General features: G+C 43.7%; 1 protein-coding gene across 1 annotated transcript in view; it reads right to left on the reverse strand.

The window, feature by feature from the left end:
• ARAP2 (ArfGAP with RhoGAP domain, ankyrin repeat and PH domain 2) overlaps positions 1 to 20,565 on the reverse strand; it is a 309,356-nt gene that overhangs the window by 273,850 nt on the left and 14,941 nt on the right. Inside the window, exons 3-4 of the mRNA XM_088482970.1 lie at positions 9,667 to 9,746; positions 1,101 to 1,171 (exon numbers count right to left, since the gene is read on the reverse strand). Of these exons, the coding sequence (XP_088339096.1) occupies positions 1,101 to 1,171; positions 9,667 to 9,746 (151 nt within the window). The remainder of the gene's footprint in view (positions 1 to 1,100; positions 1,172 to 9,666; positions 9,747 to 20,565) is intronic.

Genomic DNA, 20,565 nt, shown 5'->3' on the forward strand with positions numbered 1-20,565 from the left:
TGAAAACATTTCACACAAAAACGGCTTATCGCCTCTAAATGAATTCCCCCTAAATGACTGATTTGTTGTTTTAGAATTTTTATCTTAAAATAATACATAATATAATGGTAATCTCATAAAGCAATTAATTTCACGGAATTACAATATGCATACATTTGATAATAATTTTCATGGCCACCTTGCTAGAGGGGAGTTGCATATCATTTGCATATAACTACTTTGTGTACCTGAAGTCCAAGCACATCATTGAGCATTGCAACCTCAGGGCCTGATTCAGAACCGGACGCTATTTGCACTCGCTCGTTCAGAAAAAGGGTCCAGATATTTAAATAGAGCGCTCGCTCTTTGCGGTCTGTTGACGCCTCTATGTCTGAACGAGCGAACGAAACATGCGCTCGCTATTTTTTTTAAAAACGCCCCCTGGCCGCTCGCATCCTACGTCATCTCCGCTATTTATTAGATTAATCGAGTATATCGAAAGGCGTATGAACTGCTCGCAGTGCTTGTGGTAGCATTTTCCTACCGCAATCATGCAAACAGTTCAGGCTAAAAGACAACCAAGTGACGTGGTCGATGACGCTGCTTTGTTAATTATGCACACCCTTAAAACGCCCGTTTTGACCATTTGGCACGCCTGCGTTCGGATCTCCACTCCCCGTTTTCAAGCACCTTCCCGTTACCACCCACAAACGCCTCATTCTGTCACTCAAATTAGCAGGCATTCGCTATTTTGCGAGCACACAAATTCCGACCGCAATGACTGGTATTACGACCCATACACATGCGCAGTTGTGCGAACATTGCTCGGAGCGAACAAGCGGCTGCTTACGAGCGGCTCTGAATCAGGCCCTCAGTCTTTATCTGTTTGGGGAAGATAATTATATATAAAATATTTTAAGTGTAAATGTTCTCCTTTAATAAATATTTGCTTATGTAGTGGGCAGTACCGGATGTTATATAAAGAGCAAAATACATTATTTGGACATTTGTTTTATTGTGAAAGATTGTTTCAATTCCAGTTACAAATCATCAAAATGCAGAAATTAGGGACATTTGGCAACAATGCCAGTGACAGAAGCATAAAGTCAGATTATTTTTACCTTGTGCTGATTCCGGTGCCCTCATTCAGATCACTATTACTAGAAGCTGAAAAGTTATCGCCAGAAGCTTTCTGGAAGATAATTTAAAATATATGCAATGTAATATTTCTGCTACTAGGCACTATGATAAAATCACAATATGGTTATTTCAATATGTTCTTATTCTGATTGGAAATGAAAAGGCTATTTCTTAGGCTTGCAAATTGTCCCTATAGTATTCCCCCTACCCAGTGGCAGAACTGTTGAACAGGCAGTGTAGTGTGACCAGTAATGGGCCTAGAGGTGAGGGCAGCCCCTCTGTGGCAATCTATCTGCTCCCTGGGGTCTGATTATGAGAAGATGCATGTGCACTGAAGCTCTGTTTTGGATGTCAATGGGGCCCCCATGCATGCTCAGAGGAGCACAGTAGGGGCCTCTAACATCCTACCAAATTTAGCAACAGGGCCAAGCAATAGAGTAAAATGGCTACCAATTCTTGTTAATTAACTTTTCTACCTAAAGATGGAGCACATTTTGTTGGGAAATTCACTGTAATCCAGAGCCTCTATAGATGAGGTGTTGGACTGAGCCACGCTAACTTTGCCACACATAATAGAAGTATGGGACAGTTTGACTTGTACAGTATGATCAAAGTGACAGGCAATCAGTCACATAGTTCATCTGAAATAATCCTGCTCTTTCTGTTCCTCTTTTCCTTACCATTTTCCAAGTGCCGGTAGGTACCTGTCACATGTTAATATAAATATATTCAAACTAGAGATCATTAGTAGGGGGTCTATGTACTAAGCCTTGGAGAGAGATAAAGTGGAGAGAGATAAAATGCCAACCAATCAGGCTGTCATTTTTCAAGCACAGCCTGCAAAGTGACAGTTAGGAGCTGATTGGTTTGGTACTTTGAGGTTTATGCATCAAGCAGTGAAAAGTGTGGAGAAGTGGGCCCAGTGTGGAGAAGTTGCCCATAGCAACCAATCTGCTCCTTTCTAATATTTTATAGCCTGTACAGTACTTACTAATTGATACCTCAAAGCTGATTGGTTGCTATGGGCAACTTCTTCACTGGTCCCACTTCTCCACGCTTTTCACTGCTTGATACATAAATCCCTCAATCTCCGTCCACTGTATCTCTCTCCAAAGCTTAGTACATCCCCCCATAGTGAGAAAAACAAAGTAAACCAAAACTAATGTTTGATTGGTTTGTGAGATAGTGAGCATGTTAGTTAGGGTATACCTTCAGGAAGCCGGTGGGCGCAATGCCGACCGCTGGATTCCCGACTGCTTAATCCCAGCGACGGTTAAATGACAGGCATCTAAATCTAGATGCCTGTCATTTTACTGATGCCGGGAAAGCGGCGCCCGGCATCCATACTGAAGGGATTCTGGGCGCTGGGCGTGGACAGCCGCAGAGGGGGGGAAGGGTTAGGTTTAGGGCTCCTGGGGGAGACTTAGGGTTAGGCACCCCCGGGAGTTTAGGGTCAGGCTAGGGGAAGGGGGGGTTAGAGTTAGGCACCCCCGGGGGAGGTTAGGGTTAGGCACCCCCGCGGGGGACTTAGGTTTAGGCGGCGGGGAAGGCGGGGGTTAGGTTTAGGCACTTAGAGGGGGGGATTAGGGTTAGGCACAGGGGGGAGGAGGTTAGGGTTAGGCACAGGGGGGAGGAGGTTAGGGTTAGGCACTCTAAAGGAGGGTTAGGGTTAAGGGGTAGAATTAGGTTATTTTGTACTTACCTTTAGGACAATCAGGATTTCCTCCTCTGTCGGGCTGCCGCTGCCGGGATTTGAACCATGCGGCCGGCGGTAAATCATACCGTATGTGTTAGTTAGATAGGAAAGCAGTTAGTTAGTGGGTTATTAGTCTGTTAATTTGCTTATTAAAAAAATGTGAAGACAAATCTTTGTTAAATGTTCAACAGTTGATCCATTTAACAATTCAGATGCTGTTACTGTAGGTACTTTCATGAAATCAGGTTCACAAGAAAACCTGCATTAGCCATCAACACATTAAGTTGTATAATCTTCGCAATAAAAATAAATGATAGAATCTAATCAGTCAATGACTCTTCCAATATGCATTCTATTTCACGAATGTCCATAAATATTTACTACACTACAGTACCTAACAAAAAGTTGTGGATGCCTGTACATCGCACCCATATACTGTATGCTTGTCAGACATTTCATTTCAAAATCATGGGCAGTACTCTCCCCCCCCCCCCGCCCTTGGTGCTTTTTTAAAAGCATAGACTCTACTGGGAACAGTTTCCACTACAATTTGGAACATGCCTAAGAGGATTCATATCCATTCAGCCACAAGAGCATTAGTGAGGCTAGGTATTAATGTTTGCTGATAAGGTCTGGCTCAAAGTTCCAATTTACTCAAAACTTATTTGATGGGGAAAGGTCAGCATTCTGTGTAGGCCAGTCAAGTTCTTCCACAATAAACTCAGCAAACCATATTTTGAAGGATCTTGCTTTCTGCACAGGGGATTGTCACATGGAAAAAGTAAAGGGCCTTCCCCAAACTGTTTCCATGAAGTTGGATGCACACATATCTCTCAAATGTAATTGTCTGCTGTAGCATTAAGATTTCCCTTCACTGGAACTAAGGAGCCAAGGCCAAACCATGAAATCAACCCAAGACCATTTGTCCTCCTCCACCAAATTTTATTGTCAGCAGTAACCATTTAAGAAGGGGATGTTCTCTGGGCATCTGCCAACAGATTTGTCCATCAGACTGCCAGGTGGTGATTCATCAAATGGTGATATGTTTTGCACCACTCAGTCGAAATTGGGCATTGCACATGGTGGAGTGTGGCTGTTCACCCATGGAAACCTAATCCATAAAGCTCCAGTTCTTGATGTTGCTACTCAGTTATGAATATTGTATGGTTCAGCCCCATTCTGTGAGCTTCTGTGGCTTATTGTTTCAAGGCTGAGGTTTGATGCTCCTAGACCTTTTCTACTTTAAAGTAACAGGACTTACAGTACAGTTGACTGTGGCAGCTTTAGTTGGGCAGAAACAACTGCCTGGTTGGATATGTGGCAACATGTGCCAGTGCCACGTTGAAAGTCACTGAGGTCCTTATGACTTATTATTTTGCTAATGTCTGACTATAGAGTATACATGGCTGTATGCTTGATTTTAAATGGTCAAACACACTATTTAAAAATGTCCACATACTTATGGTCATATAGGGTATGAGCTACTGTACATGCATGTAAGTGTTATTTTGCCTTTGCAATATAAGTTAATAGTTATTAGTAGCCAATATCTACTGCAGTCAAGAAAATGTATAAAAACTAATTTTATATATATATATATATATATATATATATATATATATATATTAGACTGCTATAAAAAATGTTCAAGTGAACAGTGTACTTAGCTTTTCCAGAGTAGTGTAAAAATGCAAGTTGATGTTGAGGTTATTCAGATTGATTTTATATGTGCACCTTGACATGTACGTACCAGGTAGACCATCTAGATGCATAAGGCATTACACAGAGTGTGCACCGGCCCTGTGTTCAAATCACTTATATTTGAGATGGGATGCCGCCAGTCTGAATCCCGATGCTGGAAATCCCACACAGGACTTGATATAGGCGTTGAAATACCGACGCCTCTCTTAATCCTAGTGCTGGAACACAGACAGACGCCAGCCTGAACCAGGTAAGTCCGAGGAGTCTTAGCTGTTAGCCACGGGGAGGGGGGGGTTAGGTTTAGGTAGCATAGCAGGGTTAGCGTCAGGTTTTGAGGGAGAGGGTTAGGGTTAGGCACACCTAGGGGGGGGGGTAGGGATCATTCGGGTGGGGGTTAGGGTTAAGCACTAAGGGGGGAGGGTTAGTTTTAGGCACGAAGGGGGGAGACTTAGGTTTAGGAACTAATGGGAAGGGCTAGGGTGGGGAAGGTTAGGGTTATCCTACAAGAAGGGAGAGTTAGGGGGAGAAGGGAGGAGGGTAAGTATACTTACCCGACCCTGTCGGAATACCAGCCATCGGGATGACGCTGTCTGTATTTTTACAGCCTGCATTACATACCAACTCCATTTCATACATATTTTTGTGTCCCCAACAAAACAGACCTGGCTCACACTAATTGGGACTGTTGGTACAGCAGCTATTTTTATATAAACAGTTGTGTAAATAGACTTTCTGTAAATTGTATGACAGCACTTGCTATAAATAGCAGTCAAGCGACTTCAGAATAATTTAAAAACTGTTCCAGTTCGCTCAGATATTTGTAAATAATGTCTTAGTCGATTTTAAACATGAAAGATTTTGACCCATCTTTTTATCTCTATCATCTTCTGTCCCCTTGATACATAAAAGGAGCCGTAGTCAACATGTTTTATTTATTAGAATGCATGAAGTGTCTTGTACTGACTGCAAATATCATATAAAATTAAGAGAATGCCAGAAGCCATGCTAAGAATTTAATGCTGATGCTGTCTGTCACATCATATGTTAAATATATGCTTTCATTTTATTTTTCTGTGCATACCGCACGTACTTTTATCCTGCAGAGCGTGGTAATAATACATAACTAAATAAGAAAATCTAAAGTTAAATGATATAGGTGTGGCTAGAAGCAAGTTGGAATTTTGTTTTCCTTTATGAACAAATCACTTCGTTATATAGTAGCTGTTAAAAATATATAGACATGTAGAGCCTGGAGCGACAGGGGCCTACTGAGTTATATGATCCATGTCCTCCAACTACAGCTCATCTTAAAAATATCTAGAACTGTAAATAAAAATGACAGTTTGCCGGAATTTCAATCTTATTCTGATCAATTGTAAAAACATACCAAAAAAGTCTGCATTATTTCAATGGATGCTATAGATGTGCAATGCCCTTTACAACTAAAACTGAAATGGTGATTGTTTGCCTATCTCTTCTCACAATTCCTTGGGGACGAGTATCAATAAACACATCCTGAATCCTTATTTTCATGCCAATGCAAGGTATATTTTATAGAGATTTTATTCCAAAATGCAACCATGGGTGAAGATTCGATGAAATGTACAGTAGGTGAGATGCAGGACATGTGGCTTCGGGACTGTGGGCCTCATTCTGCAAGGATCGCAGGCAGGTTTGCAATTGCAACACAAGGAATAAAATTGTATAGAACACAGTGGGCGCTAATTAATATATTTTAGTAATCCAATAAAAAAAATGAAAAAAAAATTTGACACACTGACAGAACAAATAAAATAAAGAAATGGGAGCGCTCAGACATGGCTGCTTATTTAAAACATGTTTTTAGTATTTACTTGATAAAAATCAACATTGAAATATATGGGTTAAAGTGGGCAGGAACGGGGTGGAACTGAGGACCTGATTCAGACAAGACGCTAAGAAGCATTCACTCATAGCTGCCGATGTTTGCATTTTGCGCATGCATATGCACCGCAGTGCGCGGGCGCAAACCATTGTGAAAACTAGGGAAGCGTTCGCTCGCTGCACATAGACTGATCAACAGAGTGAGTGACAGTAGAATGACACTAGCGTGCACTGCTGAATCAGGCCTGGTGTCTGCACCCCAGCAATAACACCGTACATTGGGCTTAATACAGAGTTGTACGCTATTGCTGCTGCAGCTGCGATTTTTTCAGCTGAGGATGTGCGAAAGCATGCTAATGAAAAAGCAGCTGGGACTTGTACTGAGACGCCCACCGGAGCAACCGCAGCCATACGCAAACTAAGTACACATACAGCATCGGACGCAGATCCAACAAACATCGACTCCTTGAGTGAGTCTATGGTCACTCAGAATGGCCAACGTAATTGAGACACCGGAGCCATGTTTCGTGTGTACGGCAGGATTAGGCACATACTCCGACAGTTAGGTTTAGACAAAAGAGGTGACAGTTAGGGTTAGGCTCCAAGGGCAGGGTTAGGGTAAAGATTAGGATTAGAAAACAAAAAAACAATGTGTTGAGCATGTTTGTGTCGACCATTCTAACGTCGACCGTTTGACCCTGTCAAGCTTTTGTACCTGTCTACCTACATCCATGACAATCTTTTGTGTCAACATTTTGTAACTGTCGAGCTTTTGTCACTGTCGACTAACTGGTGTATAAAAAATTGTTTTTATAAAGTATTAAAAAAAAGTACTGAACTTAGTTGTTATAATGAAAAATAAAAGTAATCTATAAAGGAAAAATAAACTTAGATATATTAATGCATTAGTAACCTAGGCCCTCATTCAGAGCCATACGCTCTGAGCAGAGCGCACGCTCTGAATGAGGGCCGGGCTCCATTTTCATGGAGCGTCCTCCTGGACGCTCGTATAGCTGTGGGTCACCACCCACAGGCTATACGAGCGTGCATTGTGATGGTCGCGATGGTCGAGACCATCGCGACCATCAAATTTGCGAGCCGGAGCCAGCGGTTGAGGTTTTCAACCGCAAGCTCTGGAGTGATTTTGGCTCTATCAGAGCCAAAATCACTCCCACTGACATCACTAGTGATGTCAGTGGGCCGGCTTCTGACGGGAGGCGTTCCCGTGGGAACACCCCCGTCAGGGAGGCATGCCCCCGGCACGCCCACCAAAGGGGGCGTGCTGTCAATCAACATTGACAGCACGCCCCCTTTGATCGGACACAACGAGCGAAGGACTTTCCTTCGCTCGTCGCGTCTGGCGCATGCGCACGACGGAGCTCCCTCCGTCGTGCGCATGCTCAGTCCATAACATCGACCCACTTGCGAGCGGACAGCCGCTCGCGAGTGGGTCTGAATCAGGCCCCTAGTCTCCTATATATAAATATGGCAGTACACATTAGTCTTAGCACCAGATATCGTTCTGCAGTGCCTATTAACCTTGGCAACTGATACGGCGGTAGGGTACAGTCAACCACAAGCCCTGCGAATGCATCCGATGGTACTCGATGGTACCGATGGTTGCATACACTTCCTGGAGATGACGTGCGCAAGTGGGCGTCTTAAGACTGGCTGGAGGGCATCTGCATACACAGGACGATTGCACGCCAAGACATAGTGAGTGTACTTATGCCTTGCCGTGCGATTGTCTGCCTTGCCATCACTTGGCCGAATTTGCATACGCTGGGAGCGAGTGTACGCATCTAGCAAGCGGGTCTGAATCGGGCCCTAAGTCCTGAAATGTTTGTCTTGAAATAGAGATTCCTCCTCAGGAGGTGGTGAAAACTTTTCGATACTTTATGCTATGGAGACCCTGCTTAATAGGATTGCACGATAAGTACAATTTCACTCACGCAATAAGCAGTTTTTCGCCAAAAAGCATCTAATCATGGCTAATTGAATTCCCCTTTATGTGTTTAAGCCTAGGCTAGCAGTAGAAATATCAAGAGGACAAAGTGTGTCGTCCCCTGAATTACCAACCAACCAGCACTAGGCTTTACCAGCACTAGGCTTTACCAGCCCACTATGTCTTGTGATTATGGTACTACAGCAGTGGGGACACACAAGGGATGCAACTTCTTTTTTGGGGCGTTGGGATTACAACGGTTTTGTAAATGGATCAAAACCTGACACTTTGATGCAGTGTTTTTCTGTGGTTTTGAGCTTAGTATATCATCAGAATGCAAAACTGCCAGAAAATTGCTGCAATCCCTCCGGGGTTTCAAACCGTTAGTAAATTCCCACTTAGTAAACTTCCTCCAAGGAGTGAGCTCCAGTTCAGTGGGGATGTGGTCAACATCCCGGCACATGGGATACCGGCGCTTAGAATACTGGCACCGGAATCCCAATGGTAAGTAGCGGGGTTAGGGAAAGCGTTAGCATTAGGGGTTAGGCACTAGGGGGAGGGTTAGGGTCAGGCACTAAAGGGGGGAGGGTTAGGTTTACGGTGCGGGGAGGGAGGGTTAAAGGTAGGCGGAGGGGGAGGGTTAGGATACCTAGCGACAGGTGTCAGTATCCTAACCCTGTCGGGATGCCAGCATCGGGATTTTGACCGATAGGATCCCGAGTGCCGTCATCCCGTGCCCAAACCATTTAGTGAGCATACTGTATAGCAAGACATGTTCCATGAGGTGATGAGAGGTACAAGGGGCAGAATCTGTAACATTAAGGCTAGTAATACATAAGGACACTACATACTGCACACACCTCATTACACACTATTACACATGACGCACAGCTAGGGCCCTGTTGCTTGGATACACATTGATGAGGTAAGCAGGATTGCCATTACTTGCCATAACAACCTAATAACTCTTTTTCTGCCTATATTCAGTCACTGGATCTATTCTGCTAGTCCTGGTAATTTAGGCATTGGTGGACAATGTTTGATTGTACTATGTGGCTAATATTTCAACCTGCTTAAGTATAGAGTATGGTAGATTAAACTTGTATTAATAAATATAAATATAACATTATGCCCATATAGTTGCTGGACTGTATGTTAAAAATTAAGCTAAAATAAACTGCACTTTTAGATAATACTGTTTTCCCTTTAAGCAGTTCCTAGCTATTCTTAATTACATAGACTGTGACTTTTAATTAAATTTTACTTGCAGAAAACGTATTGTTTTTCAATGCTATTTCTATTATAATACCTCATTTGCATTGACACATAAGACATAGCATACCTCTGTGCACTCCGAAGCTCTGAAAAAGAAGGTCTCTTCATATGGTGAGATCGGATGAATGTTTTCATCTCCAGATTGCTCTGCATTAATTAAATAAAATGAACAGTCAAACTTATAATGCAAATCACATGCTTAGATTTACAAAAGTTGAACTATGCAAAAAGACACAATAACTATAGGTAGGAATTGAAGAGCACAACCATTGCAGTATAATATTTTCTGGTATTTTAACACAAATTCAAACTACATTTATTTATTGGGTAATGTATTGAGCAAAGAAATCAATAGTTAATATTTGTTGAAAATGATGTGTGGGCAGGTATTAAATTAATAGGGTATGCAGTCAGGAAGCCGATGGTCGAAATGCTGACCGCCGACTTCCCAACTGTGTAATCCAGACAGAGGACTAATGATAGGCGTCAAAATCCCGACGCTTATCAATATCCATACGCCGTGAGCCCGACCACTGGCATACCGAACGAAGGTAAGCCAGACAGTGGCCGCCGACAGCCGTGGGGGGGGAGGGTTAGGTTAGGGACTCCCGGGGGGACTTAGGGCTAGGCACCCCCCCAGGAGGGTTAAGGTTAGGCTAGGGGAAAGGGGAGTTATGGTTAGGCCCCCCCAGGGGGAGGTCAAGGTTAGGCACCCCCCTGGGAGGGTTAGGTTTAGGCTGTGTGAACGGGGGCGGTTAGGTTTTGGCACTTAGCGGGGGTTAGGGTTAGGCACTAGGGGGGAGGTTAGGGTTAGGCACCCCTAAGGGAGGGTTAGGGGGGAAAGGTTTAGTAATACTTACCTTAATTCCCTGTCGGGATCTTCACTGCTGCCAGTCTTTTGGCGGTATTTCATACTGATCTCATTGATATTGTAGAGTTACTGTACGTCATCGGTCGGTGATTGTATGTTGCAACTGGGTAGCAGGGCAAGATGCTGGAACATCGTTAAATGCAGGTGTTAACCAGGCCTCTTATAGGAGCTAAGTAGGAGACTTCTGACTCCCACCATGCCACTCTCACAGTAAAAGACAAGATGGTCTCTGCCCATGCTAAGCAGTGAGCTGCAGCCCCTAGAAGATGGGTAGCACATTCACTGCTTATTGCTGCCTGGACTGGCAGTCCCAGAGAGAGAAAACAATCCCCCCCCCGTGGGACTGCCTATCATGTGTGTGATTGGCAGGTATCACTTCCAATGGGAAATCACTGCTAGTCACAGGGGTTGGGTAGGCGATCCCAGGACACACAAAGCCGACGGTTACAATACCGATGCCAGAATCGGGATGGTTAAATGCTGACATCTGCAGGCAAGTAAACTAACCGTTCACCTAACCCACCTTTCCCTCAGCCTTACCCTAAACCTCTGCTCTTGCAGCTTAATCCTAACTCTCCACCCCGCAGCCTAACCCTAACCCTCCCCACCCACAGCCTTAACCCCCCACCTAGTGCCTAACCCTAACCCCAACAATTACCTTCGAGATCACAGCTTCCAGGATTGTCAAGCCGGGATTCTACCCTTGTCTATATGGCGACTGCCGGCATAGTGTGCACCGGGATCCCAACTCCATCCCAGTCAGAGTGTAGCCAGTGCAGGTACAGAGTGCAACTGGCCCCCTTAGATGGTGGATTATACTGGGGAGGCTGCAGCGCTGCAGGCCCTGGTTGCATTTGCTCTTTCGATAGTAACAGCAAGCCCATGTTGTTACACTAATGCAAGTCTCGAATAGCTTGTAAGAATTTGTGATATCGTATGGTACTTGCATGTCTAGTGTATGCAGCTGTGCTGTGATCAACCTGAATGCAAAACATACTTCAGACACACTTTTAGGTCACGTGACTCATCGGCCGGCTTCTCAAACAAGCACTGCAGAGCACTTACAGAAGATCTGTTCTCCTCATTTCACAAGGTACTCTCAAGATAAGTGTTGGTCATACTCAGCACTGCCTAGTGAATCAGGTCATGCCACCATGCTCCTTGTTTAGCTTGATACCTTTACTTTATTTTCTTTCATACCAGTACCTGGTCTACTCTCTCATTCACTGTTCAATACCTCTGCACAAGCACAACAGGGAACAGCAGAAGCAATGTGACCATCCAGGCACTGGAGACTGTCTCCCCTCCCCCCTCTGTATATTTTGAAATATTATCTAGCAGATTACCTGCTTGTGAATTTACAAAGGTGTGGATTTTTTTGATGTGCATATTTTTCATTTATAAATGGACAATTTGCATTCATCATAAGAGACACGTGTGTGGATGGTGTATACAGTACATATCAAATTAATGAATGAATTAATGACATGCCATTGCAATAGGGGATATTAGGCTTATGTGCTTTGAACGGCACCAGAATTATATTAAATAAGCAGTAAAAATATAGGTTATTTTGCTGCCTGTTTTAAACTTTTCTGCATTATTGATGTAGGTATTTAAGGTTTAACACAGTGAAAATATATTATTGATGCTACATGAATATGGGCTTTTTTATATTACTACTGCATATCATACTTGCCTACTCTCCTGGAACCTGCGGGAGGCTCCCAATTTTTCAGTTAACCCCCTGAACCCCCGGAAGAGTAGGCACTTCTCCCACATCCTGCCCACTTCCTAGTGAAGTGGGCAGAATGGGGAGAATTTTCCCAGGGAACGGCAGATCCGTGAATAGGGGACTTTTCTATGAAATTAGCATAATTTGGCCCTAGTATAATATGCAGGATTCCTGACAGTTTACTGTAAGGGGCATGGCTTAATTATGTGGATCATCTGGCCTCGCTTCCATCACTGCCCACCTGCATCTCCTCACCAGGCAAATCCCAGAGACGAAAATATAAAAGTCAGTAAGATTGCTGCATATATGTTTTGACCTATTGACATTGTGAATCTTTCTATGTGGCCATCATTATTATGATACCACATATACAGTTGTGATACTGTTTATCAATTTTTACCGTTACCTATTTATGCACAGAGGGTGCATGTGATGATTTTAGTAAGATTCCTCCTGCATTATTGATTGCCTATCTCACACATGGAGATGGGGCTGAGTGCTGGGAACCTGTCTCACCCCCTACTCACTGTAACTTTCCCCTCTCTACACTAAGCTTTAGTGTCCATTGATTATCCTGCTTGCATCACCATGTCTTCTCTCGCTGCTGCTGACTGAGCTCCAATCTCTAAACACTGCAGTGCACTTCCTGGTCGCATGACACATCCAAGGTGTCCCTCAGTGCTCAAGGTACGCCTCCCACACTCAGAGGCCTGTCTCTTTTAGCTCTCTTTCTGTGCAGTCACAGCCTGTGGTGTGGCCCCGCCCCCAGCTCTGCAAGCAGTGTCTGACTATAAGCGAGGCTGAGCTGTTGCTGCCTCATCTCTCATCTCTCTGCAGTCCCAGGGAGCTCTACAAAGCTGGTGAGTGTTAACTTTAAAAAATATTACAATAAACAAAGAAGATGTTTATAAGCTATAAATATCTTCTTTGTATTATTTTAATTATTTTTATATCAAATCTCAGGAGTACATATGACAGGGGAGGCTTTGCCTACCCTGACTGCACGTCCCTACTCATCTTACAGTATAGATGTATGTATTTATGGTGTCCATTGCTATGTGTGTTTCATGTCATTTATTATACACTATGTGTAAAAATGCTTAATGGGTTATTTTTTTTGAGCAACAACGGGGTCATACCTATATTTCACTGCATAACTATAGCCAATTAGATACTAAATTATATGCAGGAGTATAATCTAGCTGGAATATGTTCTGCTTCACACAATCAGTTAAGACAGTTGTTTCACGTTCAGAAATCAATTTGTGTAGCAATTTATTGTGAAGTAACATCTCACTTCTTGACATATGTTCTCAGTGGAACAAGATAAGATTCTTAGATATTGTAGCACAACAAGAATATTGGCAGAAATTCCAATATAATTATCAATAAATTTTAGTTATTACCTATTTGCTCCATATTTTCAATAGATATTAATAAAAGATTTTTTTAATATGTAATAGAATTTTTATATTTATTAGTATCTATTATCTTTAAGCTTACAACCACAAACAGTATTCTCTCGCAGAGTACCCCCACCAAGAGTGCCTTTTTCGTTTCTCTTAGGGGTATATTTACTAAAGTGTGGGTTTTTAGAAGTGGAGATGTTGCCTATAGCCACCAATCAGATTCTAGTCAAATCTGATTGGTTGCTATGGGTGTACACACTATACAATGTATATGATATATTGTGTGATCAGTGCTATTTTTGTAGAGAAATAGGGTAAAGAACCCTTTGGGGAGTGTCTGTGGTGGGCGAAGATGTGGGAAAAAAGGGTGGAGCTAAAGTGGGGATGGGGCATCAACTTGTTTGTAACAAATTAAAAACATATTTTTAAAAGTTTGGGCTGTGGGGGTGGGAGTATTATAACATGTCAATCTATCATATAAGTATATATAACCTCCAAACCGCTGCCACCTGCCATCCAAGATGCTCTCCCGGTGTGCAATAAAGGTTTTTTGTATTTTGTTACTTGCAGGGTGACATCATGACGTCACGCTGCACACACCGGAGAGGCAGAGAGGACTCGAGCTGAGGACCAGTAGCACGAAGAGGAGGAGGAAGCCCCAGGATAAGGTAAGCCACTGTGGGCTGGCTGGGCAGACATACTGGGGCTGGCTAGAGTGACACACTGGGGCTGGCACACTGGGGCTGGGTGGGGTGACCCACTGGGGCTGGCTGGGGTGACCCACTGGGGCTGGCTGTAAATTGGATTGTGCACCGATTGATGCCCCACGCCTGCTGTAGCTCCACTCACATTATACACAGCATTGCCCACCTCTGCCCTCCCTCATGAGTTCCTAAACCTATTTTTCTTTTAAAAAAAAATAGCACTGTATATACCTATACAAATACAGAAACATAGGAAAGAAAACTGCTGTAAATTCTCACACACACATACCCACAGAAAAGCAGGATCCAGATTAAATATTTGGAAAAGCCACATCAAGCTGCAACAATACATATAAAAGAAAAGTAGGATCCATATTAATGTTGAAAACGTCAGATGCACATACTGTAAATAGCTTTGGAATAGCCAGATCCACATAAAATACATTTAAAACGCAAAATCCACAAACAGTACATTGAAAAGCCAGATCCAAAGAAAATATCTTATTGGTCTGATGATGCATGACCCGTTACCTAACATATACGGAAACTAGCATTTATTTATGTTATGTTTCTTTATGTCATGTTTCTTATTTGCATTACCAATAAACTGCTGCATATTAGATAATATGTTGTAGATGTGCGCGGACCCCCGTTGTTTTGGTTTTGGTTTTGGATCGGTATCTACCTCATGTTTTGGATCTGGATTTGGTTTTGGCAAAACCACCCTTGCGTGTTTTGGTTTGGATCTGGATTTTTTTTAAAAAAATCATAAAAACAGATAAAATCACATAATTTGGGTCTTTTTTTGTTCCTACAGTAATATTAACCTCAATAACATATATTTACAGTCCTTTCTAGACAATTTTGAGTTGACACCTCACAGCTCACAATATTGATTTCATCCAGTTTAGGCCAAAAGGTGACAACCAACTAGCTGGCTGACTAAGCTAAGGGACAGCAGTGGACGGCAATAACATGTGGCAGTTCAGCTTTCAACATGGCACAGAGTGGCACTGCACAGTGGTCGACAGGATGGCAGTTTCAGAAACTATAAATTAAAAACATAATGCAAAGAAAAGAGCTGCAAGATGGAATTGTCCATGGGCCCTCCCATCTACCCTTAAGTATATAGGACATGCACAATGCACATGCACAATTTAACAAACCAATTAGTTCAGTGACAGGGACTGCCACTTGTGGCTGAATTTATTGGTTTGTTTGGGCCCCCACAAAACAAGCTGCCAATGCACAATGGACATTGGTGGAAATGATCCAAGCTGCCAATGCACAGTGGGCATTGGTAGCAACGATCTCCATACACAAACTGGCTTCACAATATAGGTAAGATGGATCAGATGTCATCATCGTCATCCCCATCCCTATCAGTGTGTACATACTCTTCTTCACACAATATTATGTACCTGCTGGAATCCACCATTACAGGTGCCTCTGTATTTTGTTGAGTGAATTGCTGGTAAAGGTCTTCCTTGTGGAACTTGTGATTCATTTTAATGAACATAATCTTTTCTACATTTTGGGGTAGTAACCTCCTACACCGATTGCTGACAAGGTTCCCGGCTGCGCTGAAAACTCTTTCGGAGTACACACTGGAGGGGGGGCAACTTAAATAAAGTAAAGCCAGTTTGTGTAATGGCTCTTTTTCCTGCCAGTAGTGAAACGGACATTCTGACATGCCTATTTGGATGTTATCCCTAAAATAGTCGTCAAACATCCTCTGACTGTATCAGAGGAAGTCACAGTAGACATGTCAGTAATTATAGGCAGTTCTTTCAGACCCGACCAGATGTCATCATCATATTTTGCTGAATGATCTGCATCACCACCAGCAGTGTGTATCTTACTAAAATGTAGTTTTTTCCTGGCAGGACCGGAAAATGAAGGAGGAGATGATGCCATGTCACGTGCCGCTTCAGCTGTCAATTTTTTCACCAGCAGCTCTTTGCATCTTTTCAGATTTATGTCTGTCGGAAATAAAGACACAATGTATGACTTAAACCTAGGATCAAGTATGGTCACCAAAATATAGTGATCTGATTTCAAGAGTTTGATGACCCTTGGATCTTGGCGAAGTGATTCAACTGCTTGATCCACAAGTCCGACATACTTAGTGGAATTGCTCCGTTTCAGCTCCTCCTTCAGTTTCTCCAGCTGTTTTTGCAAAAGTGTGATGAGGAGAATGACTAGCTGGCAGTGTCTGAACTAACTTAACATGTAGCAAGTTCAAAGGGTTTGAGAACCTTGCACAAAACTGAAATTATTCTCCAATGTGCTTGAGTAAGGTGCATTCCCGCTCCACGGCCTATGTCATATGTGTAGCCCTGGATGGTTTTTTGCTGCTCCACCATCTGCTGAAGCATATAGAGGGTAGAATTCCACCTAGTTACTATCTCTTGCTTCAGCTGATGTCAGGGCAAATTCAACAGTACTGGCTGGTGCTGCAATCTTGTCCAGAAATTTTTCGGACCACCAAGAGCATATCCTGTATGCCCCTATTATTTAACAAAAAATGTTGCACCATCAAATTAATTGTGTGAGCAAAACATGGGACGTCCTGGAATTCGCCCAGATGTAATGCTCTCATTGTCAGAAATAACAAATCCCGAGGAGAGTGCAAGCAGGGTAAACCATTTTGCAATGATATCATTGAGTTTTCTTAAGAGGTTTTCCGCGGTATGCCTCTTAGTGAAACCAGTGATGCACAGAGTAGCCTGCCTCTGAAAGAGCTGACATTTGTTTGATGCTGCTGCTGTTGCTGTTTGCATTGTTGTAGGAAATACAAATATCCAGTAGGGTGTCAGAGTCATGTAATCCTTAGTCTGCCCTGTCAAGCTTGTCCACATATCAGTGGGCATGTGGACAGTGGGTACAACGGCATTTCGGAGAACATTAATAAGGGTTTTTTTAATGTCCTTATATAGACTGGGGATTGCTCTTCTAGTGAAGTGGAATCTAGAAGGGACATGGTAGCGGGGAGACATGACCTCAATTAACTGTCTAAAACCCACTGCATTAATGGTGGATACTGGACGCACATCTAATACCAGCATAGCTGTTATGGCGTCAGTAATCCGCTGTGCAACTGGGTGACTGCTGTCATACTTGCTCCCCATTGCATAGGATTGTTTGACAGTCAACTGTTTTGTTAAAGTACTACAAGAAGTCTTCCTCCTGGTCCCCTTCTGGGATGAAGATCCACTCACAGCAACAGCAGCAGCAGCAGCAGCAACAGGTGTAGCAGTCAAGGATCCTTCTGAGGAATCACGGATAGGAGATGAGTCAGTCATTCTTCTTCGGAAATTAGATGCAGGACTACTTCTGATGAAGATTGAAGATGTTGATGATGCAGGTGGTGGTGGTGGAGATCGCAGGCGCTTGGATGTACAGAGAGGAGGGATCAGTTAGGTGACACTGGACTGCTCATTGTTACATTTTTGTTAGCCAAACTGTCTACATTTTTCAAACAATTTTGATGAATGATCTGCAAGTGATGCAAGAGGGAGGAGGTTCCTAATGGTTAAGGTCCTTACCTCTTGTATTGGGATAGCAAAATGGCTACTGACAGCCATTTCTATTCATGGTTCTTATGTGTGTATCAGACATGAGGTGGTGTATCAGGCATGAAATGGTACAGGAATGTGGAAAGCAGACAGGCCATAAATCCACAAGGCGTTGTCTACTGCGATGTACGCTTGCGTTAAGTTTTAGAAATTTCTTATCAGTAGTTGACCAATAAAGTAGTTTGAAGTAGGTTTATGCCCATATTAGTAAGCGTTAGATGGGTATGCAAGTAGGATACTATATAAACGAAGAACAAAGGAGATTCCAGTGGCCTGCCCTATGCCTGGACTAGAGTGCAGTTAGTGGCCAGGAAATTGTTCGTTCCAGCTCTCCATTCTGAAAGATGAGGCTCCTGGATCATGTATCCATTTATATTCCGAAGCTAAGTAACTATTATTCTTTTATATCTTGTCATTTGTTGTAATAAATTATATCTTTTTTCAAGATACTGGTTTGTGTGGCTTAATTAACCTTCTGTATCCAAGAACCTTATTCCGTTCCACCGGGAACATCTCTACTCACTCTTGCTTTGCAAACGGTACAGATGGCTTGACAGTTGTTGTCCAGATTTGGGTGGAAATAATTCCACACATGAGAGGTGGATTTTTTTGTCTTCTGCCATGGCATGACAATGGGCTCTTCATACCATGGGCAACAACTTGTTGCCTGATTTGCACAAACTACATCCTCATCATCAACATCCTCATCAGCAACATCCTCATCATCATTATTAGTGGCAGCACCAATTACTACAGGAATATCATCCTCATCCTCCTGGTGCACAAGCATCCTCGATTTCTATGTCAGAAATATGTTGACTGCCCTTCCCCACATTTACAGAGGGCACACAAATGTTGTAAGGAGGATCCTCTTTAAGTACAGTATTTGAAAGGTCAGGCTCACACATGGCAACTGCGGACACACTTGCACTCTCCTTGAGGATCTGTGATTTTTCAGAGCACACAGTTGGTTCCTGTGTCTTATTCGTCTTAATTTAAAAAAAATGTATATGTCTACTACAAGCAGAAGGGCTTAAATCATCACAACTTGAACCACCAGTCATAAATAAAGGCCAAGGCTTTATCCTTTCCTTGACACTTCGTGTAGTGAATGGCATATTGCCAATTTTATGTTTCTCTAAAGCTAACTTAGCTTTAGGTTTTTTTTTCTTTAACAGGGTAAAGGTTGATTTTACATGGCCAGACTTAAGCCCTAGGGCATCGGCCTTCATAGATGTCGTTGACAGCCTTGCATCATCATGACTGCTGCCAGCAGCTACAAGACTGGTATGTGGTTCCTGCTCTCCTGTCATGTGACTGTCCTCCATACTCACTGCGGTCTTACAGCAGTGTCACCAAGCAATTATAGCGCAGCTAAGTTTCGGCTAACACACATAACCACACAAAAAAAAACTATTTTTAGAACTGGGGGAGAACACCCCTGAATGAAGCATCAGCCCCTTGATAAATGACACAGGCAGCACCCCTGCACAGTTATGTTGCTGATAAGTGTGAATAATGCGCTCACCCACACAGAAAATAAAACACTTTGATTAATTATTTTTTTTGCACTTGGGGGGGGCACCCCATAACAAGGCAGCAGCCCCTTGTTTAATGACACAGGCAGCATGCTTGGCACAGCTACATTGTTGATAAGTGTGGCTAATGCACGCACACCGGGTGAAGACACTGTAAGTCCTAATGGGCGCTGGCCATGCAAAAGAGCTGACACAGGCTGCCGCCCACTAGGCGAAAAGGCCGAAGCCCTGGCGAGTTGGCACCCACCAGGCGAAAATACCGAAGCCCTGGCAGGTTGCCGCCCACTGGGCGAAGATACCGGAAGTCCTAGTGGGCGACGGCCATGCAAAGGTGAAGATGTGGAAGCCCTGGCAGGTTGGTGCCCACCAGGTGAAGACACCGAAGCCCTGGCGGGTTGGCGCTCGCCAGGCGAAGACACCGGAAGTCCGAGTGGGCAGAAGCCACAAAAAAGAGCTATCACAGACTGCCGCCCACTAGGCGAAGACACCGAAGCCCTGGCGGGTTGGCGTTCGCCAGGCGAAGACACCGGAAGTCCTAGTGGGTGGCAGCCACAAAAAAGAGCTATCACAGGCTGCCGCCCACTAGGTGAAGTTGTGAAAGCCCTGGCAGGTTGGTGCCCGCCAGGTGAATATGCTGAAGCCCTGGCGGGTTGGTGCCTGCCAGGTGAAAATGCCGAAGCCCTGTTGGTGCCCGCCAGGCGAAGATGACTAAGTTCTGGGGTGGCGGCGGCCATGCAAAAGAGCTTAAAGGCCGCCGTCCCCCAGGTGAAGACCTGTAAAATAAAATATTACAATATTAAAGCGTGTTGTGTTATTCTTATTTTAATATTTTTTTTACAGGTGGACTACAGGTGGCAGTGGGCACTAATACCCAGCATGCTGGTACTTGTGGTTTTTCAAGTACCAGCATGCAGGGAGACGTGCTGGGACCTATAGTTCACCTGCAAAAGAAAATATTCTTTAAAATGCACCACACAACACAATCAAACCAGCACCCACCACCCAGGGGTGCTGGGGATAGCCCCGGGCTATCAGCCTGGGCCTGGGGTGCCCTGAGGAGAAGGACCCCTTTATTGGGGGGTCCCCAGCTCCTCAGGGATCCCCGGCCTGGACTGACTAGCGGTCAGGGTT

Source organism: Taudactylus pleione, unplaced genomic scaffold (genome assembly GCF_031769625.1).
Source record: "Taudactylus pleione unplaced genomic scaffold, aTauple2 ptg000302l, whole genome shotgun sequence".
Lineage (NCBI taxonomy): Eukaryota > Metazoa > Chordata > Amphibia > Anura > Myobatrachidae > Taudactylus > Taudactylus pleione.